This window comes from Carya illinoinensis, chromosome 9, assembly GCF_018687715.1.
Source record: "Carya illinoinensis cultivar Pawnee chromosome 9, C.illinoinensisPawnee_v1, whole genome shotgun sequence".
Taxonomy (NCBI): domain Eukaryota; kingdom Viridiplantae; phylum Streptophyta; class Magnoliopsida; order Fagales; family Juglandaceae; genus Carya; species Carya illinoinensis.
The window spans coordinates 37,687,660-37,710,955 of NC_056760.1; the positions used below are offsets into that span (position 1 = coordinate 37,687,660).

Genomic DNA, 23,296 nt, shown 5'->3' on the forward strand with positions numbered 1-23,296 from the left:
TTATTATTATATATATAAATTTTAATTTAAGATTTAATTATATAATAATTTGGGTCTAAAAATAATATTTGTAGACACAAAAATTTTTTTTTAAGCCTATTGAAATATGAGATTTTTGAAGTGGGCGGGGGGCGGGGCGGATGGGGTGTTCGCCCCGCCCCCCCGGCACCGGAGCGGGGGGCCCCGCCCCCGCCTCACGGGGGCGGGGGACGGATGAAAAATTGATCCCCCGCATCATGCGGGTGCGGGGTGCGGGGAAGGGGTGCACCCGCCCCGCATGATGCGGGTAGCACCCCTAACCAGCATGCCTACTTTGTGGTAAAATGTAAGTATCAATTTTGCATGAGGATGATATTTGTGATTTTTCTATTTATTTTACAACTAATCAACATCATAGTATCACTTCATTAAAAATAAGAATTTTGTTTTTTTCATTTGGGTTTTAAATTTATATAATTGCTTTCCATTTAAAACAGAGCTACAAAAAATACTACTTTTAACTTGCAAGTCAACGTGGAGGACAATATCTAAAATTTTCAATGGTGGTAATATTTGACTTGCCAGAAGTTTACAATGAATTCGCATATAAATCAAATACTATCTTGTCAATAGTGTGGAAGATGTATCTTTCGTACTGGTTTGCAAAAAAAAAAATATATATATATATATATGTACGTGTATCGTTACCTGCCTATCTTTCTTGAGACTCGTCGTACCATAGGCGTTGCAATTCGTCTTTGTAGATTACATTTATGTCATATTATGACATGAGTATTATTTTATATGGGTCAACTAGAATTCGATCCATTTAATTAAACAAATGAAACTCTAAAATCCTAATATGGTTTTTATAAATAGCAGGTGATATGATTAGATTTGCCTGACCCGTTTAATAATTAATTTTTATTAGATAAACTTGGATATGATCCATTTAATTCATTTGAATCTCTTTAATCTGTTTAACTCACTTCATATAAATGATTGAATTTACTTATATATTTATGTTTTTAAGTCTAATTAATATAAGTTCATATATAATATACTAGGATAATTATATAAATCATTTACAATTATAACTAGATTTATGATAAAATATTTTATTATTAATATCCAAACTAATAATATATAAGAAAATTAATATTTTCTTAAAATAAAATTACATATTAACAAAAAATATTTAATAGTTTGAGAAATTAAGTAGTTAAATACTAATATTAAATTACATCTCAACAACAACAAAAACGCATATAAAACTACGTATTTATAAAATTTAAAAGTAAAACTTATTTATACTGTACGGGTTGATTGTGAATTTTTTAGATTGATTTATTAATTGTGTCATATGAAGTTAATCCATTTTGAGCAAAATCAATTTATATCAAACAAATTGAAACTCGCTTATTTTTTATTAGTGTTCATATCAAATTTAATGATAATATCTTATATTGCCGCTCCTTTTTTGATTTAGAAGAGGCATATTGCCACTCTTAGTTGTACTTTGTGACAATTACGTGGGATCCTTCGTGAAATCATGGTCGCAAGAACAGCCCACGGATACATCTGAACTAAACTGTGGTTCAAGTATGTTATAGTAATATAAGGATAAATTGTTGGATGGATAGTTGGTAATTGTGTATTGATAAACGATATTTGCAATCATATAATGTACCAACAATGCATTTTTATGAAAAAATAGTTAATATAAAATTTATATTAAAAATTTTAATTTTTTAATATTAAATTTAATTTTTTTTCTAAAAAAATGTGCAGTAGTTATATAACTTATAATCATATTTAATATTACTTATAAAGATAAATGATATTTATAATCAAATAACCAGTGATTTATGAGAGGAGGAATGTTGTGCTTGTGATTGTTACGATTGTGGAGTTTTTTTACCCTGGTTTATTGGTATGTTCTCGGTTGGCCTCGACATCTATTGGGTCTCCTTTTCCTTTTACAATGAGAAGGTTGTTCCGGGTCTACACTTATTTTAGGATGGATTTGGATAGTCAAATATTATCAGAATATTTTATTATTATTTATTATTTTATTATTATTATTTATTATTATTAAATATTTTTTTATTAATTTTTTATTACTATTCACAAAATATTATAGATCACCTAATTACCCAACCTTATATGCCTAAATTTAGTGCTAATTTTACCTCCTATCAAATAGCAATGTAGCATAAAATACATAAGTCTTTTTAATGAGTTATTAAATTCTCAAATTGACGAGTATATCATTTAAATAGTAAAATTTAATTTATAAAATTTAAATTTTAAAATTTATATTCTAAATCAAATTATATTATATAAACACTTAATTAAATATAATACATATATCAACCTAAAAATATAATTCTTGCTCTTAAATTATCTCTCAATTCATAATCACCTTCTAAACTCTCCATTTTAGATATCCCTCTCATTTTAGTTGATGACACTATCCTAATCTATCTTAAATGGGTTATTGTTGTCAGTTGAGATCTAATATTTTTTAATTTTTTATCAAAACAATATATTTTAACATATTTTATATATTTAAATATATATCTCGATTTATTCGTACATAACTCGATAATCTTTCTGAAATCCCGTCCACACCCAAACGCAGCCTAGACTATCTATAGGTTCTTCGTAGACAACTTTACTTGGTATGCTGTCGCCGGAGATGCAAATAAACAAAACAAGGTGGGGTCGTTTTGGATAAGTTCGACAGTGGGGATCCTTCGCTTTTACACCAGAATGGGCCCAATGCTGGCGTAGCTTCAGCTACAGTCTCTATTATTATTACCGAACGTCAGATGTAAAGTACAATCTATCTGGACTGTTAGATCTCACGACTTTTCTGCTGAGCACATCCAACTTCCGTTACAAATATCTATTTCTCTCTCCCAATTCTCTATCTGCTAATTGATGAGGACGTGTACGTTCTTGATTGTCTACGGTCCAAAACTTTGAATTTATAAACCCACCCACCTGCTTGAATCGGCTTAGCTGTCTGCCTTATCTCCTCTGATCCAACCTCTCTGATCCAACGTCTGACCCATTCCTCTGGTGCTCATTGATCTCCTCCAAACTCGCTGACTCACCCAGATTTTTGTTTTTGGGGGTTTTGCGCCTTGATTTGTCGGAATCCTCCACGTTGAATTTATTATCGCGTCTGCTTAATCGCCATCGTGGCTAAGAGATTCGAGGGGTTTCCTGTCGGGTTTCGGAGAGCATAGAAAATATGCCTTCGGTGCCCGTTCAATTCTTGATGGGTCCTTTCGTTCCTTCCTTGGCTTCTTTCCATGGCGGATTGTCTTCTCATCGTCTGAAATATCTTGAAAAGAGTGACCGGCGTGGTAATCTTAGTTAACATTAGCTTTTTTTCGTTTTAAATTTTCTCTTTTTTGGTCATATTTTCTGGGGTTTTCTCCTTTCTCGGCGGTCTGTACGAGATTGCAAGGGAGTTTGTCTGGAAATCAGAGATCGAGAGCAATTGGGATTTTTCTTTTCCTGGCTTTGGATCGACAAAGGCTGAAAAAGTTTGCAGCGGTTTGGCAGATACTAAACACGCCTTCCGAGTTTGTGATACCTCTAAGGTATTTTATTTTTTAATTTCAGTGAATTTCGATGTATATGTTAATGCCTGTCTGCAGATGATTTTACCCGATGTGTTCAAACCAACTTTTTACTTCAATGAACATTGATGATAATCTTCAAACTCTTTACGTTCATTAATCTGTTCAATAATGCGATTATCTTGTTCTATATTATGTTATATTATATGACTTTGAAAATTCTTCATGTTTAGTGTTGAGAATGTTTTTGTATACGTGCTTTCAAAAGTATCTAGCTTTTTTTGTGGGGTTAAATTACAAATTGAAAACCACAAATTGGGAGTAAGATGTGAATGTTGCCTAATCTTTTTTCCTTTTAATTTTTGTCATATACCTTCTATGTTGCTTGTGGATCGATCATGAACACCGGTAAATTATTATTTTTTTAATTGGCAACATCGGTCAATTATTTCCTGAGGAGAGCATTAGAAATTTTATTGTCCCCTCGGTCCTTAATTTTGTTAATCGTACCTTTATGATTTTCGATTATTCTAATATATTATATACTTTCATCACCCTCAATAACATTACTTTTTTCCAAAGGGACCTCTAACCGAGACAAAGGAATTCCTACCCATTCACTGATCATTTTCTGCCAAGACACATGACTAGAGGACTTCTATTATGCTTATGTCACAAACACCTCCATTTCTCTATAGTCTATTCATTTACTCTAAAGGGCTTCTTCTTTTTCTTTTTTTCTTTTTTTTTTAATCATTTTCCGCCAAAAGAAACTACTAAAGAGCTTTTATTGCTTATGTCAAAAACAGATCTCTTTTTCTTTCGTTTCCTGTCTAATCTAATTCCTCAAACCACCACCTCTTTTGTAATTTGAACTCTTAACTATCAATCTAGACCCTTGGCACACCAATTTGAAATGTGTACCCTCTTCTGTCAGCATTGGATGTTAAATCTGATGAAACTTAATCATGTGTCATTCCTGCTTTCGGGCCACCCTATCAGTTGGTGTTTAGGCCTACCTGATACCGTTTTGCCTGAGGTCAGACACCTACCAAAACTGATCCATCTTAATTCTTGATAGATTATTTGGTGAGGCCTGTCCTTTGAAACTGATTTCAGGCTCTGCCTATCCACTCTTTTATTCCTCAGCAAACAGAAAGGCAGAAAAAAAGAAAAAGAAAAAGGAATACGCTAATGTCCCATTTGGCTGTTGAGAATTTGCAGGTAAATGAAAATGAAAATGAGTGCTCGGAAGTCAGGATTGAGAATGGAGAAACCATAATCTCTAAGGAGAAAATGATTTAAGATTTGTATTTTATGTTATATAGAATAAATATGCATTAGTAAACACCCAAGTAATTGGGTTTAATCTGAATTTGACACCCCTATATCCAATGCCTGCTCAGTGGGTGTTGAATTTTAAAAAACTTACCCACCCTGGGATTTCTGTGGTACTGATCAACTTTACTGGTTACAATGGTCACCTTTCTCATCTGATGGAAAATTCCAACACATCCTCTAAGTGTGTCCTAATTGATCCATTCAAATCTCATAACATAAATCAGCATCATTGTCATGATGCATTCTGGCAGCCCAAGGCTCAAACATTGTGCTCAATTGTCCAATATTCTCCAACAGGAAAGCCAAATTCAGTCACTGCCCCACTTGACCATGCTGCCTGTGTTTCTTTTCTTTTTTTTCTTGAATGTTCTTTGCATTTTTTTGTGGTTTCATGTTAGGATTGGACATCCTCTTTCAGTATAGGTTTTTTTTTTTTTTTTTTTAATGGGTAAAAATGTTTGGATTGGGCCAATTGATCCCATGTGGTTGCATTTTAATGTTCTTGTCTTGGGTGACAAGTGGTGTGGTGGTATTATTTATAGTGGTGGGTTTTTTTGGGCTTTGGGTAGACCATTGTGTGGATGTGTGGTGGTGATTAGAGGAATTAAGTGTATGTGAGAAGTGACTGGCTGATCAGATTTATGTCAGATGATGTCATGTGACACAAATCCCATTGGTGAATCTAATGGAAGTGAGACAAAAGTCTTGGATTAAGAGTGGATATCACATTGGGTGGGATTATGAAAATTGAAAACTGTGAGAGGGTATCAACGAAAACAAGCCATACCACAGCAGAATATGTGCATTTGCTATAATTTATTTAATCAATATTTTCGGTTGTATGAAGGAATTTATTTTGGACATTGTGACTTCTCTCTTCCATCTATATGCATAAGTTTTATGAATCTATTTTTCCCTCGTTTAAGAACACATTTAGAACTTAACGTGCTGCCACTGGAGACTCAAGGTTTCTGTACCTGTCTTTTTTACTGGAATGAGGAATATCCCAAGTAGCAATGTACGTGATGTTTCTAATATGCATCTGCTGGCTCTTATTCTTGTAGAACTTGATTTTGTTGATGGACGCTCAATCTTGTGATGTAAATGTCCTTGGAGATGCTCTTGATAAGTCATTAAATATCCAAGAAGCTCAGGAGACAGACTCTGCATCTGATGGGCATGAGGAAGTGGAAGACATATACAAACAGGTTAAAACGTGGCAAGCAACTTCCCCTGAGAAGTGCTTAAACAAGAGTGTAACTTTTCCATTTCCAAAGGTGATGTTGCCTGCGACTTCTTCGGAAGAGGAAGATGAGGAGCGTGAAACAGGGTTGCAGGAACACACTTCTATGGACTCCAAGGATCAGGCCCACTCACGATCCATATCTTTGCCTGTAAGCTCTCTACTAGTAGGATACTCTTGCCTTCGTTAGGAAAAAGTATGAAATATTTAAAGGCTGCATATTATCTGTTGGCGGTATCTTTTTAACTTTCCCTTCCTGTGCTGCCGTTTAGGTTGTGAGCCTATGTGTGCGTGTACACAAATATATGCAAGCACCTTGCAGTTTTTAAATCCAATACTCTTTGATGCTTTTTAATTTGGCTGGGTTTTTCTAAAACAATAGATTCAAAGTCTGCAAACTCAGGTGGTTTTTTTCAAATGTTTGTCGGGTGTATCAAACTGGTGCTACACAAGTTGTAATGTAAAATAATTACTTTTTGCTTCCTAATGTTTTGATATAAACAGATTTTTCCCCTTCTTGTTGTGTTTATGCCATATATAATCCAATATCACAGACCCCTTTGGAGCTTGTATCTGCCATGAAAGGTAGCCGTGAGAAACGAGGGATTCTGCAGGAAACACTGACAGTGAAATGGGCTCCTGATGTATATGATCCACCGCCTACATTGATCTCACACACAGTCAAAAGCAAGAGATCGCAGAAGTATAAAAACAAGAAAAATGAGAAGAGAAATGGGAGAAAAGGGCAGAGGGGCAACTCTTCACAAGGAGGCAGCGGCAAAGACAAGAAACATATTCACAAATCGACCAAGATTTCTGGTAAATTTGGGAATTATGAAGTTGGCAGCTCCAACTCCTACTGTGGGAGTAGCTACCGTCATAAATCACGCACTGAGATGCATTACTCAATTGCTGAAGCCTCATGAATCACATTTTCGTTGGATGTCCCATCTGGTGTGTGGATAAATAAGTATTATCCTTTAATGGTTTTGCGCTTGTTTTTAATTTTTGGTGGTCTAAGAACTATGAATGCTTCATGCAAAGTTTTGTTCAGTGTGGTGATAAGCTCTACAACTTGTTTGATGATTTTGTGAAAATATAATTAGCAGATTGATTTTTAAGTTAGTATTTGTCAGTATAATTGTATCGTGTCTTGTTTGTGACAAAAGAGGCGTGCCCGCTGTTAATAATGCTGCGACAGATAACAGACTTCTCAGGCTTCCACCAAACTGGTATGATCCTATTGTCAGATCTAGAAAGTGATTTGGTGGCTCTCCTTCGTTTCAATTCCTGCTTCTCAGTTACATCAGAGTTTGGTTGATTTAATTTTGCCGTTTTAGCCTCTTAAATTGCTTGCGTTTTGAATGGTTGTGAGGAGCTTATTAGCCTTTTAGAGAACTTGTGCCATGGTGAGGTATTATTTGATTCCGAAGATTGTATGAAGGACCACCGCAGTTTTAATTTCTTACTTCCGAGTTCTCTCTCAAAACAGCAACGGAACATTCACCCGCAATCGCATGTGCAAAATAATTTCTTACCTCCCAAAACAGCAATGGAATATTCACCTGCAATCGCATGTGCAAAATTTGTGCATTTTGGTCTCTAAACCTCGAAAGAGGCGGCGATGGGACGACCAGCCTATTCAAAAGAAACCTTTTCCGAAGGATTTTGACACGCACGGTTCTAATTTGCAAGAATTATGATTTGCACATTCTACATTATATGCTCTCGAGGCGCTCATCTCTCGTGAAAAACACACAACATGTTACCCTTGTTCACACCGGCAAGAAACGGCAATGATAAAACATCACCCCTTCAAAAACATTTTATTAGTCTAGAGTCTCATGAAGTGCGCAGAAAATATTGAGATGACAAGAAGAAACCTTCTATGTTGTGTACTCCGCATTTATTTTGATATAGTCGTAACTTAAATCACATCCCCATGCTTGCCCGCTTCCTAATCCGTCACCTGTTGGGAGAAGCGAAAGGGGAAATCAGAGAAGATAAAGATTGAGAGATATACAATTGGAGATATACAATTGCATCATACACAAGTATGTCTACAGAAAGTGCTGACGACAACAATGATAGGTCATTAAAAGTTGGTTACCTCAACAAAGGTGAACCAGCTGGTTGATGATATCTCTTAGAATTTCTTATCCGTTTACTAAAACCAACTGGTGGGTAACTAAGCAAGAGTTGTCAAGTACAGTTGTAATTCTATTTTTGTGAAGATACAGCCCAAATTAGCAAATCGTCATAGTTAAAGAGCTGACACATTGCTTTCCATTCTTCTCTTTCTTCTGGAAAGAGTAGCAGTTATTTTGGAGGAGAATTTAGGAACCCTAGCCCATAAGGGCTAGAGCGCATCGTACGGATTTAGAGTGATTGGATAAAGACACTAAACCATTATTCATTTTGTCACCAACGGTTATCAGACCAAATTGCAGATAACTAAATGTCTGGAAACTTGTGGGTTCCATGTGTCTTCAAAAGAGCGTTATTCCTTAGGTAGCCATCAACACAAAGCAAAAAGATAAGAAATGCACGATTACTGCACACTTAAGAAGCTTACCAACTGATACATGAATTGCAACAGTCCCATGCGTCTCACCAGCCTCCTTCAGATAGTTACTTGCTGCAGCCCTGAAAACACTTCCAATTGATCAAGAGATTGTAGGTAAATGCTGCCAAGAGACTTCCTAAATAGAGAAAATGACTTGCTGAAAAGTAAATGCTGCAACACGCATGTATGTACCCTTTAAAAACCTGCACATCTCATATAGAAAGGATATTTCTTCCCACAAACAAACTTGGGAATTTTAGCCCTTCAGACCCACCCCTGTGAGTAAATCCCCACATACACAATCCCATCCGCCAGAACCACAGATCAAGTAATCCAAGACAACTCGTAGAGCAGAACCAAATCTGGGGATGTCTAAGTCTAAAACTCATCCCAAACCTGTCTTTAACCACTAGTTTTGCACCATGACAAGTACGATGACCATGTAGGAACAAAAGGAACAGGCAACTAACTAGATGATCTCTCTTAGAAAAAGCAAATATACCGAATTTTGGATGGTGGCTACACAATTTGTGGCTAACCCAACAAGGCTGATTGTATATTTGAAGTGTATGGCAATCAAAAAATATCATACAGAATTTTTTCAAGTAAAGATGGCACCAAGTAGTGATGGATACAAGATTTTGGTAACACATGGATGTGAGTAGGAAAAAAATGAGAAGTTTAGGACTCCTTACTCCTTTTTTTTTTTATAAGTAGACGAATAGGCATTCCAAAGTACATAAGGGGGTATACAAGAGCTAGCATAGAAACAAGAAAATCATGAGAATTGAGGCAATTGAAATCAGCTTCCCCCCCCCCCCCCCCCCCCCCCCCAAAAAAAAAAAAAAGAAATATGGAGTTCTAACAAAAAGTAATCTAATCTCCTCCAATGAATGCTCCTTGTCGTCAAACGTCCAGTCATTCCATTCCCTACCAAATGCACCAAAGAATACATATAGGAATCATATTCCATACAACTGAAATTTGTGGAATACCTTCTAGGTTCGTCCAACATGCCAGAAGTTTGACCGCTGTTGCAGGCATAACAACTCTGCCTGTTTGAATACATCGTCCCATAATACTCTAGTGACCTCACAATGTAGTAGAAGATGATCCACAGTCTCAACACTTTGTTTGCACATATAACACCAATCCACTACCATCACCTTGCGTTTCTGTAAATTATCTATCATCAAAATCTTTCCTAGATTCCCTGTCCAAGCAAAAAAAGTTGCCCTAGGAAGCGCCTTATTTCTCCAAATCCTTCTCCATGGAAAGTGAGTATTCTACGGTCGTGTAAGGGCCTTATAGAAAGAAAGAACTGAAAATAAACATTTTTGGCATGTACCCACCACAATGTATTAGCTCCTTGAGTATTCGGTCTCTTGGAGTATATGAGTCGGAAAAAATCTGCTAAGCTGTTAACTTCCCAATCTTGGGCTGCCCTAGTGAAGCTCACATTCCATTGGACTAAATCACCAGCCATCTCCATGAGGTCTGCCACTGACGCTTCTTTCTCATGTTCTAGCCTCAACACTGTAGGGAATGAGTCCTTGAGGGTGCTCTCTCCCGTCACAATTCTAGAATGAAAAGCAAGCACGCCCCTTCCATATACCCACACCACAAACCCCACATACCTCCCTAGAGCACCATCCCCCCACAAGCCTCCGTACTTGAAATCAATCACCAGCTTCCATAAATCTTCATGTTCGATATACAACGCCTAAACCATTTCCCAAGTAAAGCCCAATTGAACACCCTCAAATTTCTAATTCCCAAACCACCTGAAGAGATTGGGAAGCATATCGTGTCCCACTTGACTAGATGAAATTTGAATTCATTCCCAAGTCCACTCCACAAAAAATCCCAATGTAATTTCTCAATTCGTGTTGCCACACTCACTAGAATTGGGAACAAGGATGAAAAAAAACATGTTTGCAGATTGGATAGAGTGCTTTTGATTAGGGTAATCCTACCACCTTTCGATTAATACAATCTCTTCTAACCTACTAATCTAAGTTCAATCTCCTCAATGACTACATCCCAAATGGGTTTTAGCCCTGGAGGCGGCCCCCAAAGGAAGGCCAAGGTAATTTATACGGAAAGAGGAAACCTTACATCCAAGAATGTTAGCCAACAGCCGAATGTTACGAACGTCGCCAACTAGGACCAAGTGACTTAGATAAATTCACTTTCAACCCTAATACAACCTCAAAGCAAATTAGAAGTGCCCTTAGAGCACTGGCATTGAACTAGCCAAATGCTAGTGAAATCGAAAATATAGCTAAATTTTGTATAAATGGCCTGCATTGGACTAAGTAAAAACCCTTAACTTAGACTTTGAGTTATAGTAACTCTAAAAGAATTTCCAAAGTTGGAGTCTCACTATCACCGATCCATATTTTATTCACAAATAATCAACAAGGCTTTATTAAATTCTTTATAAAACTTTCATTAGTAAACAAGGCTATATTATGTCCAACTTTTCAGGTAATATTTTTGTAAATAAGGATATATTATGTTGGATAATTAGGTTAATATAAAAAATTGTTGGGAAACAATAATTTTAAGTAAAAAATAAATTATTAATTAATATATGGAGTGTATTTGCCAAATATATAAAAATATATATATATTTAAAAAAATTATTATTAAAATACATAATATTATATCATTATTTTGATTTTAGAATGAATAGTTCATTGTGGATTAATATCTTCAATGGCTTTGACTTTAGTGGACTTGCAAATGCTCTTAGTGCTTGGATTTGGTTTTAATTTGCCTCGCAAAAAATTAAGGTGTCATCTACTAACAAGAAATGAGAAATGTTAAGGGTACCTCGGTTTATATTACCAACTGAAAATCTAGCCAAGAAACCATTGTTTGCCATAGATGTAATCATTCTGCTCAAAGCCTCCATGACTATGACAAAGAGGAGTGAGGACAAAGGATCCTCTTGCCTTAGCCCCCAGGAGTTGCTAAAAAACCAACTGGGCTACCGTTCACCAAAACTTAGAACCTCGTTATCGATATACACCACCTAATCCATGAGCACCTCCTCTCCCCACAACCACACCTCCCAAGCAAGTACAACAAGAAATCCCAGTTAACATAATTGTAGGCCTTCACAGGCTAATGGGTTGATAATCCGTAGCCTCCGATGCCCCAATCTTCTTGAGAATAAGTGCAATAAAAATGGCGTTAAGACTTTTCTCAAACCTCCTAATAGGAAGGAAAAATAAAAGCATGAAATACCTTCATTAAGTCCTCCTTCACCACTTGCCAGCAAGATTGGAAGACACCTATAGAAAATCCATTTGGACTAGGTGCTTTGTCTTTGACCATCTTCCTCACCACTTCATCAACCTTGGTCTCCTTAAACGGCCTCTCCAACCAAGAGGCCTTCTGCTACTCAATGGACTCAAACGCTAGCCCATCAATCTACGACCTCCACCCTTCTACCTCGATAAGCAATTGTTCAAAATAACCGGCAACATGTTCATGAATCACAAGTATCTCCGTGCAAACAGCTTCGTCAATATTCATCATCTCAATGACATTAGTTCTCCTATGGGAATTGGCCATTCTATGAAAAAACTTTGTTCTTCAATCACCTTCTTTCAACCATAAAGCTCGAGATTTTTGTCTTCAAGATATCTCCTCCAACAGGGTAGCCCTCTCTAGTTTTGAAACTAGTTTTGTCCTCCGAGAGAGTTCCTCCAAAGAAAGAGCCCATCCCACCTATGCCCTCTCGATGTCTTGAAGCTCCTTCAATGGTGGCTTTTTGCAGTTGCCTATATCTCCAAAAGACTGCAAATTCCAAAGATTTAAATATTTCTTTAAAGCTTTCAATTTACCTGCAAGAATAAAACTATGGGTGCCTTGGATCTGATTGGAGGATCAGCATTGTCTGACCCATTCCACAAAGACTTTAGTTGTTAGCCACATATTCTCAAACTTAAATATCTTCGTCCTCCTTGAATACCCCCATAGTCCAACAAAATGGAAAAATGGTTGGAACATAGGCGAGGTAGTCAATTTTGACATAATTCTAGGTAATTTCTTTCCCACTTTGGGAAAACGAAGAATCTTTCCAATCTAGACCACGTTTGGTTATTGGACCATGTGAATGCACTGCCCATGAGAGGGATGTCTACCAACCCATATCAAAAATACAGTTCGAGAAACTCAACATTGATAGCTGCAACCTGCTATCTCCCGATCTTTCGCTTGAGAATCTTTTAACATTAAAGTCCCCTCCTATATACCAAGGTAGGTCCCACCAGTTGTGTAACCCGGCTAACTCTTCCCATAAATAGTTACTACTACTGTCCACAGTCGGCTCATAAATTCCAGCAAAAGCCCACCTAAAATTATCCTCCATATTTTGAAAAGAGAAGCCATTGTGTACTCCCCGATATACTCCTTCATTTTATCCATTCCATTCAATCCCACATTACTAATATACCACCTAACGCCCCAACTGAAGCCAAGAAAACCCTGTCAACATATGGACAACTCCACAAACTTCTAACAGTTCTTCTTGAAGCAATTTTCATCTTAGTTTCTTGCAAGCACACAATGTCTGCCTTCCACTCTCAGAACAAATTTTCTATCCGCAGGCGCTTATTAACCTCATTGAGCACTCAGACATTCCAAGATAAAATCTTAGGCTTTATAAAGAAAATGTCCACCCCCTCCCTTTAGATCTTTCTCTACTTAAGCTGCCTCATAATTGATAGACCAAGTTAATCTCTTGAGCTCACTCTGTTTTTTTAGACCAAATTTCTTAACCTGAGCGTTTCGACCTTCAATGGCAGTTAACAAAGCCATGAATTGTTCTTCAAACCTTCACACTCAATCCCCACACAAGGCTGGATTTCCTGCACCTTATGAATAACCCAGTCATTGTTGACATGGTGGCATAGATTTTAGAGGTATAGACTACCCATCCATCTCAATTCCTTCCCTAGATGCCCACTGCAACCCCAACAGCAACCCTGTCTCCTCCTCAGCAAAGGGAGGCCTGCATTCCCACTCAGGAATTTCACACATAGCACCTATCATTTGAGAAAGTCCTTCACTGAAATCCCCATCACCCCCCACCATAGTACACATTGCATTATCGGAGGCCCTTGTTTGGAGAATCTTCACCAAAGGGGATAGCACTTGAAACTCCCACCTCCTCTTCATATCTACTTCCCATCGGCCCTTCCTATCCATACCCAGGCAGAAAACTGCCGGCCGACAGTGAGGGAAGTTGGTAACCCATGACTTGTATGGATCCTGTCGCTATCGTAGGCTCCTCCATTATCGTATCCTCCAACTCAGCCGTTGCCGATGGTACCTCTGCCAGCCTCGCGACGACCAGTACTCCTTACTCCTTACTCCCAATCAATACCATGAACGCCCCATTTTAGCATAAAACTACAAAAATCAGATTGGAAATTGTTCTTGTATCTATGATAAATATGATACATGTACAAATGAACAGATATCTTAGGGATGTGATCTTCAGGATCAATGGTTTCAGCCTTTCTGGAATAAGTATTACATTAACGTATACAATTGTCAAGCATTGCAAAATGAATATCTAAATATATACATTTAGAAGATAAGAACGTGGATGTTTCTCAACAAAAAGTAACTTCTTCAATCAAGTAATGTTATAAAAAGGAAAAAAGAGGCTGTAAACAGCATCTATAGTTGTGTACTGTTAAAAGAAACAGGTTTTTCGAAGCTGTGTCAATTGTGATCAAAGAAGGTACTAGTTTTGGTGGGAGATGTTGAGAGTCCTGAGAGAAATCAGGCAGACTCCACAGATAATGTACAAGTGATAATGCTAAACATTAGGTTTCTTTGGCAGCAGTTTTTCTTTTCTTTTCTTTTTTTCCCAGGCAAGACACAAGAGGGGGGGAAGTGATTTGCCTACCTATATTCATAACATGACAGACAGAGAGATTTAATATTACCCAACGATAATATTAAAAACTTACTGGAAAAAGATAGACCGAGGAAAGTAGAGGATCAAAGTACAGTGAAAATCGCAGATTTTTTTAACCAACAAACATCCTTCCTAATCACTGTTCTTGAGCTGAATATATATGACGAACCACAGCTCCTTAAGAAATCACTTTGAGCTTCTGTCTCACTCAATGAGATTATAACAACCAAGGGAGTCAGAGAGTAGGATATGAACTTCATACAATAACAGTACGGTTTTAAATATAGAATTCAAACCTTATTCTAACCTGTCAAATGGTTGTGGTTCCCCACCATTCATGAGCAGGATATCTCCTAGCAACACTTGAAGCTTGTTTTGTTGGAAAGAAATACCGGCATTGCCTGCAGCAGCAGCAATACGTCCCCAGTTTGGATCTCTGCCATATACGGCAGACTGAATAAAAGAACTGAGTAGATTAGACTTCGATAAAGTGATATATCAAAAGAATGGTCAAGCTTTAAAATTGTACTTTAACAAGAGAAGAAGATGCCACTGAGCGTGCAATCTTTGATGCTTCAGCCTCACTGTCTGCACCTGTCACAGTCACCTACATGCATAAAGTTGAATTAGCTGGAAGATCTCAATGTATAGGCCAGTTACTATCTCTGAACTCATCATATTGCTGAGTTAAAATTACAAGTCATAGAGATAAGCTTCAAAATTTTACTCTCATTCTTTTAAATCTTCTAAAAGAATGCGCGGAAAGAATCATAGGATTTACAGATATGAGAGTTGTTCCCTCTCACAATGCTGCTCAGAAGAGATTTGTTTACAGATTATATGTGATCATATCAAGTGCTTAGCATAATTCAGCCACAAGAGTAGGTTCTGTAGTTTCCTGTTGGATGTGCAATTAACAGAGGCGAATGAGCAGCATCACACTTGGCTTACAAGAACAGAGAGCCTTGACAGGAAAAGGGTATCCCTTTATTTCTTAAAAAAGAAAAGAAAAGAAAGATGCAGACCTCAATGAGGCATGTTGCTCCTTCTCCATCCCAAGCTATTGATTTGGCAAGGCCTTGCATTACCTGAAAAATTGAAATTGATTGGACTCTGAATAGATTGAACCCAATACCTAGTTTGAAACCATATAATTTGAGGATTCCCGAGAAATATGGACCCTCTCATACCATTCGAAAACCTATTTTACAAAGTAATGTGAGCACTAGAAAGTTAGAAACCAATAAGATTTCAGTAAAGTACGACTCTCATAATAATGAACTTAGTGAAGCAAAAAAAAAACACTGGTTCAGATAATGTTAAATTGGGAGGTGTAAAAACGCATAAGAGTTTTCTTTGTGAATGGATTTTTCTTTTGGGTGGGGGCAGATCGTGCCAGTGTGGGCAAATGGACCCTAATCAATAAAGCAAAGTAAACTAATTTTTATAACTGAGTTAATAGTTTAATGGAAGCCAAACTTACCGCATCAAGGCATTCTTGGAGTTGCATTGCCTCATAACTGTCTATAGAAGCTATCCTGGTTGATCCAGATAACCCACTAGCCAAAGCAATAACAGTATCATTGGTACTAGTATCTCCATCTACCTGTTGCACCACACATCAACAAGATAAATATTAACTTTCACAAGGTCCCACTATGCAGGATATATCACACCACATCTAAAAGGATACTTGTGTGCTTACATCAAGAAGCATACTTTCCAAAGATGACACAATTCAAAACATGAGTACCAATTTGGAAACATATTCGCAATGAGGAATGCTACTCTTCAAATTGAGTAAGTCATGCCAGCTTTAAATGACTTTAAGTAAACCATTTAGAACAAAACCCACTTAAAATGCACCACATCAGTCAAACGTGACTGGGTGTGACTTATTCAGTGTAAAGACTTGTATCTTGTAAAAGAAATGATCCCTCTCTCGGAGGTAAAAGAAGTTTCCGAAACCGAGCAATGATGAAAAAGAATATGATGATACAAAAATTCATCATTAGGAGATTTACATTAGCAAATAAAATAAGGAAACAAAGCGCAACGAACAAAATTGTCAAACTCTTATTTGTATTAATAAATGTACATAACTTGGAATGTCACACACAAAGACATACATGCCTCCACTAGGAGAGCAACTCTAGACAGTAAAACACAGGAACCGAAACAGCACAACCTGATGTGTACTGTACTGGCTTGGTTCAATTGCCTTCTGAATTTTCAGATCACAAGACCAGCTCAGGGTTAGGAGGTCAGACCCATCAAGAACTGATCATCAGCAATCGCACACCACTCAATGGAAGATATAACCATTGCCCTATTCCATATAAAGAGGATAGTTATTAACTGTTTTTGCCAACATATGACAATCTTTTGAGGCAGATCATAACCAGGTTCAAGTACTGAAGGCCCTTCTCCTTTATTTTGAAGCAACATCCAGGTTGCAAGTGAATTTCGACAAATCAAAGATGGTGCCAATTGGAGGTGTTCATCATATAAAATAGTTGGCTAGCACTCTGGGGTGTAAGATTGCCTCTCTTCCTATGACTTACCTTGGACTCCCACTGAGGGCTGCCTCGAGAGCGTTTTCATTATGGGACACAATGATTGAGAAAGTAGAGCAAAGACTGGCAAGATGGAAAAGAATGTACCTGTTGAAAGGTAGTAGGATTACCTTGATTAAGAGTACATTATCTAATCTACCAACTTACTTCTTGTCTCTATTCCCTATCCCAGCAATTGTGGCGTTCCAAATTGGAAAACTTCAACGTGATTTCTTGTGGAGTGGAGTGGGTGATGAGTTCAAATTCCACCTAGTCAAGTGGGAGAAGGTATGTTGCCCTATCTCAAATGGTGGTTTGGGTATTAGAAATATGAGAATTTTTAATCGGGTGTTACTTGAAAAATGGTTGTGGAGATGCAATAAGGAATCAAAAACCCTATGGAAGTTGGTAATTGAGAGCAAATATGGAGGCTTATGGAGGGGATGGTGTACTAAAGAAGTGAGAGGGGCTTATGGAGTGGGATTGTGGAAACACATTAGAACAGGATGGGGGGTCTTTACTTGACACACGATTTTTTTTTTGGGTGAGGGTTCCAAGATTAAATTCTGAAGTGATATTTAGTGTGGTAACAATGCTCTAAAGTATTTATTTCCTTCACTTTTCCGGGTTGCAAGTGCCAAAGATGTTTTAGTGGTTGAAGTCATGGTGATATCGGGGTGCAAATCCAATTGAATACCAATTTTAGTCGGGCGGCACAAGATTAGAAAATGAGCAGCTTTGAAGACTTTTTCAACCTTTTATACTCCATAAAACCGAGCAACCAGCAAGAAGATATGTTGTGGTGGATACTTGCAGGTAAAGGTTCATTCTCGGTTCACTTTTTTTATAAGTTTCTCGCACAAGAGCCAAATATTCAGTTTCCATGGAGAGGGCTTCCTCCCAAAGCAACATTCTTTGTGTGAACAGCTTCCTTGGGTAAGATCCTCACAGCCGACAATTTGAGGAAACATAGGGTGATCATTGCATATTGGTGTTGCATGTGTAGGAATGGAGGTGAATCTGTGGACCATCTCCTACTACACTGTGAGATAGCTAGTGTGTTATGAAATGAGGTGTTCAGTAGACTAGACTTGACTTGGGTTATGCCCGAGACAATAGTGGCAGTTCTGGCCAACTAGACAAATCTAAGAGGCATTCAATAGATTAAAGTTGTGTGGAAGATGTTCCCTATATGCATCATGTGGTGTTTGTGGCAAGAGCGCAATGATCGAATACAAGGAGAGATCGCTGGAGGAGCTAAAAGCTTTATTTATTAGAACTCTATGAACTTGGGCCATTGTTGTAGACTTTAATGGCCTGGATCTACATGATTTTCTTGTCTCTATTGTGCCTACATAGTTAGGGCATACTTTTGTATTGTACCCGGCTATGCCTATTCATTGATCAATACTTATAAAAAAAAAAGAGGGACTATGGCTTTGTCAGTTTGCCCCCTCTCAAAGTGTTAGTCCCAGTGAAAAAGCACCATGGGCTGTTTGAAATTGATGTCAGGAAAGTTCATAATTCTAGTGTCAAGAAAATTTACAAAGAAGTTTCATATCAAATATAAATGGTAATAATGCGTGCATGCATAGAAGATATTTATGGATGTGAAGGAGCATTATAAAGAACGTGCAGGTCAGAGATTGGCAGTCTAGACATCAAGCATCATGTATTGGAGGCAAAGCTTGTCACATTGATAGGCAAAATAATGAAAAATTTGGTCTGGTAGAAGAGGTGAAAAGTTAACAACTCTCTAAAACAAATCAATTGCATACACAGGTGATGAACATGCAAGAGAAATAGGTGGGAAGATTTTCGTGTAAAAGAGGTGGCTGAAATCACAAACATGATACAACCTGTACAGATGTGATTCTTGAAGATTCACAGCTCAACTAAACCATGATGCAATTTTTGGTAGTCAAAAAATACTTTTCAAGTACCAGTCAACAAAATATTAAGAACAATATTACTAAAAAATGGATGAGATTAGATTAATCTATTCCATACAGTTATCTGGTTGAAACTTCTGTTTACAGCAGCCAGTACCATCTTTCTCCAAACATCACTTGCAACCAGCGCGTCAGTTGTTATCACCTGGAACACAGATGCCATTTTCAAGGAATGAAAAAACTTGAACGTTTATGGGAAAAAATGAAAGAAAAATATGAAAGACATACACCTAGCATGGTAGCCATATTTGGATGGATCATCCCAGAACCTTTTGCCATTCCCCCAACTCTAACCGTTCTCCCTCCAACCTGAAGAATTTACTAACTTTTATAAAGGCCTATAGCCTTGCTTATCAAAATAAATAATAAGTAAAGGCCTATCTGCTTGATAGGAGTTTTTTGCAAGAGAATAATAAATTTGAAGAATTCTAAGTTCCTGGCTTCAAGATCAAACAACCTTTTCTACAAAATAAATGAACAATTTCAACTTTTTAACACTCTTAACTTGGTGTTTAAAAGTATAACTGTGGTAAAATACAATCAGTGTTATGATAGACCATTTAACTTTAACTATAAATATTGTTCATATCAAAACTTTGAAAGAGTCACTGATTTCATGTCTCCACCCAAGAGAGTAGAACAATTACTAATACAATGTCTGCATACTGATTATTATTGGTTTAATTTTGTGAAAAAGTAGTACAAATATGAATGCAAGTTGACGTGAGAAAACAAGTACTTGCACACCTGAGACTCAATTGCTACACTCTTGCTAACAAGGTCAGTAGTAGTGATTGCCACGGCTGCAGAATCTGCCCTGTGCATCCACTGATAAGAGTCAAGAGTGTTTAAAGAAACAGGAAATAGCAGCAAAATGTCCTATCAAGGAGATCATTTGAAGCATATGCATACTTCAGTAACAGAAGGTGAATATAATTATACATAATGAATATGACATTGAAGAATGGAACAGGTGCCTTCATAAACATGGATTAATGTCAATTACACAACTGGCCAAAACATGAGCATTACCCCTCAGTTGATGATGACAATGAATCTACTAGATTTGGAAGTGAACTCAAAAGTGCCTCCTGCATATGTAACAAAAATAAAGATTATATGAGGAAACATTGCAAGAAAAACACACATTAATTATTGGAAAACAAAATAGGCTGCAGAACTTTTCAGCTGATCTATATTCGGGAAGTGCGGTGCACATATATGTGATTGGTATAACATACCCAAGATCACCTAGTTACCTTATTTATTCTTCGACCAATTACACCTGTGGACTCAATAAACACCTCCTCTGGCCTCATTTGAAGTAGCTGTAATGTCAATAATTCTTAGTCTGATGAGAATGAACAAATTGAACTTGTACAACCACATTGATTATGGTTTGATACTCTGAACATAGCATACCTCAGCAAGCGAGCTGGCACATTCTATAACATCCTGATATCCTGCATCACCCTGGACATCATTGGAAGGTCATTTAGCCACATAACACTTGTTCAACCTCACAGCAACAGCAATTTATAATTTAAGTTTTGCCCTTTTTTGAAAAAAAAAAAAGACTCTCACAGTGCCAGCATCATGTGGATGACTTAAGAAATCCCAAGGGATGCACTATCAGCAAGGTGGGAAAAAAAAAAAAAACACACACACACACACACACACACACACATTCTTTGATGCCTTTCTAAATTGAGATGAAACCATGCAGCATCTGGAAAAATAGGACAAGCAGAACATCTCACTACTCAGATGTCTTACCGTTGCGGCATTTGCTTGTCCAGCATTTATTAACACTGCACGCGCCTGAGAAGTTGCATGATTGAGTTATTAGCAGATGTTAAGAAACTGAAAACATATAAATATCCAAACTGACTGAAAACACAAAGTAATAGATGTATTGGCCATATCATGACAAAGTATGTAATAATATAGCAAATGTTCAAGGTAGCCTTTTGGGGAGGAAATAGCAATGTACATTTACATAATCTGTCAGTTAAGATACATAATGCATGAATAATAATTCATTTAATGACATGACACCTAACAATTGACCTGAAAACTCACATCATCATCATAATCATCATTTCCATAACAATGTTTGTACTTCAATATCATGCAATTGTGACCTTGTTCTCATGCCCAGCCTATGTTTATCATGTAATATAAAATCCAGTGAAAATAAGCAGAACATTGGTGCTGGCTTCTGTTCTTAAAGAGGTGACGGGCAATTGATGGATTCCTCCAAGTTATCTTCAACACAAGCACTTCAAAGTAAAGTACCTTAAATAAATAAATATCTATATATATAAAATCTACCACATAGGGAAACTGATCAGAAAAATCAATAATTAATGAATGATCACGTCATAAACTAATTTCTAAAATTCATGCTCAGCCCTCTCTTTTTTCACACATAATATGCACAAAATGGAGCTTAAGATGATACTCTGCCATACCGTTTTTGAATTGTTTAATGCCTTTTTGCAGAACAGGACTGGTGCAGCTAAAACCGTATTCGTAGTAAACACGCCTGTAAATAAATCATGAGATAGTATCTCTAGTCAAATCCTTTAGTTATAAAGAGTCAAAACGTTTCAAAGAGTCAAAACGTCTCAAGCCACACAGTTAAAAAAAAGCAAAACCTAAAAAAGAAGAAGAAGAAGAAGAAGAAGCAGAAGCAGAGAATAACTAAAGAGAAAAATTAAATCACATAAGGTACGACTGGGAAACATGATTACAACAAAGCGTACAAATGACTACACCTAAATTCCCCGGAAAAATGAAACCAAGCTAACCTGCAGATATGGCATCCACATCACAAGTGACAAGTGCAAGATCAGGTTTATCGTGTTTCACGCGCAAACCAGCACAAATTCCGGCAGCTTTGAATCCCTCAGCGGCAGTAACCCCCCCAGGGACCTACGTACTCATAGTCCTTAAATCAATTAGCAGAGTTGATTGGATATTCACATCGAAGCTTTTTTTTTTTTTTTTGATAAATAATTCACATCGAAGCACATATCACATTGAAGCATACATCTAATTAAGTAGAAGTAAAATAATAAGTAGGATGCGCGCGACATCGATGTATATCGTTTACATATATTTGTTACATTAAAAACATAACTTTCTTCGATAAAAAATGCAAGACTTGCATTCAAAAAGTAGTTGATCACCTCCTTCCATGGCCCCTCGGGGAGAAAAATCGGAGCCTTTGGAATGTAATTCGACGTATCACTCATATTCAAGGAAACAGCACGTACTTTAACTACCCGCCCAGACGAACCAGAATAGCTCCAAACCTGCACAAACAACGAAGAAAACGAATAGTCCCGTGAAAAGGTTGCACGTGAAGCACTGCGAATCCTTTTCATCGACTTTTTTTCTCGGCAGATAAATACACTGTGACGAGTGAAACCAACCTTTGGGCTACTAAGAGCTGGAAGTTCCCTGGAGACGAATTGAGGGGCATATTGATACATCTCTAAAGACACAAAGTAAAGCGATCTGGTTGTCTCTGGAGTTTGGATTTGCAAATGGAGGATTTAGGGTTAACTCAACGGTTTAAGTGACAGTGAGGGTTTTGGACGGGTTTGTAAGTAGGCGTACTTGAAGACAATGAAAAGAGAACAATCAATGATGTAAGAAGCAGAATAAGTAATGATTCCGAATATGAAATAGTTTTTTTTTTTTTTTTTGATAGGAAATATGAAATAGTTATTACAATAATGCAAGTAGCAATGGTGGAATTGATTTCCAGCACCAATTCCTAAGTGCGCGATATTGATAGGGTGGGTATACAACCACCTTTGGGCTCGGTGGGAGCTTCCAATAATTTTTTTTAATAATTTTAAATACTTTTTTTAAAAAGTTTTATAATATTATTAAATAATATTTTCTTAACCATTAAATTAAAAAAAAAAAAAAACCTTAAAAATAAAAACTTTAGAGCGGTGGCTCCTAGTAGAATCCCTAACTTTTTTCGATATTGATATAACGAGTAATCTACAATGAGGCTCTTTGAGATTAAACACGTGTTATCAAAAAATAAAAAAGATTTGTCTTTATTAGAAAAAAATGTTATTCTCAAATTTTTTTCTAG

The 23,296-nt window shown here is 37.0% G+C and overlaps 2 protein-coding genes across 3 annotated transcripts; one reads left to right on the forward strand and one right to left on the reverse strand.

Moving 5' to 3' along the window:
* Positions 1 to 3,369: 3,369 nt before the first annotated feature.
* On the forward strand, positions 3,370 to 7,284 carry LOC122274962. Its single transcript, XM_043083845.1, has 3 exons — positions 3,370 to 3,596; positions 5,981 to 6,310; positions 6,714 to 7,284. Exons 2-3 carry the CDS (start codon positions 5,996 to 5,998, stop codon positions 7,083 to 7,085), a joined length of 687 nt encoding a protein of 228 aa, XP_042939779.1. The 5' UTR covers positions 3,370 to 3,596; positions 5,981 to 5,995; the 3' UTR covers positions 7,086 to 7,284.
* A 562-nt stretch (positions 7,285 to 7,846) lies between these two features.
* LOC122274961 (arginine biosynthesis bifunctional protein ArgJ, chloroplastic) lies at positions 7,847 to 22,871 on the reverse strand. Of its 2 annotated transcripts, none has more exons than XM_043083844.1 (17): positions 22,617 to 22,869; positions 22,371 to 22,496; positions 21,990 to 22,113; positions 21,651 to 21,724; positions 20,953 to 20,997; positions 20,599 to 20,649; positions 20,436 to 20,504; positions 20,209 to 20,267; positions 19,924 to 19,993; positions 19,405 to 19,485; positions 19,235 to 19,321; positions 16,153 to 16,275; positions 15,695 to 15,757; positions 15,199 to 15,276; positions 14,977 to 15,122; positions 8,735 to 8,805; positions 7,847 to 8,128 (listed from the first exon to the last, which is right to left on the reverse strand). In XM_043083844.1, exons 1-17 carry the CDS (start codon positions 22,674 to 22,676, stop codon positions 8,046 to 8,048), a joined length of 1,410 nt encoding a protein of 469 aa, XP_042939778.1. In that variant the 5' UTR covers positions 22,677 to 22,869; the 3' UTR covers positions 7,847 to 8,045. The 2 variants fall into 2 exon arrangements, 1 of the variants encoding a protein (XP_042939778.1); XR_006228469.1 differs by having other exon boundaries at positions 8,083 to 8,128; positions 14,977 to 15,105; positions 22,617 to 22,871.
* Between the last annotated feature and the right edge of the window lie 425 nt (positions 22,872 to 23,296).

Excerpts from the sequence above, each read along its gene's own strand:
- LOC122274962 (XM_043083845.1), top strand. The coding sequence starts at position 5,996 with ATGGACGCTCAATCTTGTGATGTAAATGTCCTTGGAGATGCTCTTGAT. Across the intron at positions 6,311-6,713 it reads CACGATCCATATCTTTGCCT|ACCCCTTTGGAGCTTGTATC; the intron begins GTAAGCTCTCTA and ends CCAATATCACAG.
- LOC122274961 (XM_043083844.1), bottom strand. The coding sequence starts at position 22,676 with ATGTATCAATATGCCCCTCAATTCGTCTCCAGGGAACTTCCAGCTCTT. Across the intron at positions 22,497-22,616 it reads CAGCTCTTAGTAGCCCAAAG|GTTTGGAGCTATTCTGGTTC; the intron begins GTTGGTTTCACT and ends TTGTTTGTGCAG. Across the intron at positions 19,322-19,404 it reads ATATGGCTACCATGCTAGGT|GTGATAACAACTGACGCGCT; the intron begins GTATGTCTTTCA and ends TCTGTGTTCCAG.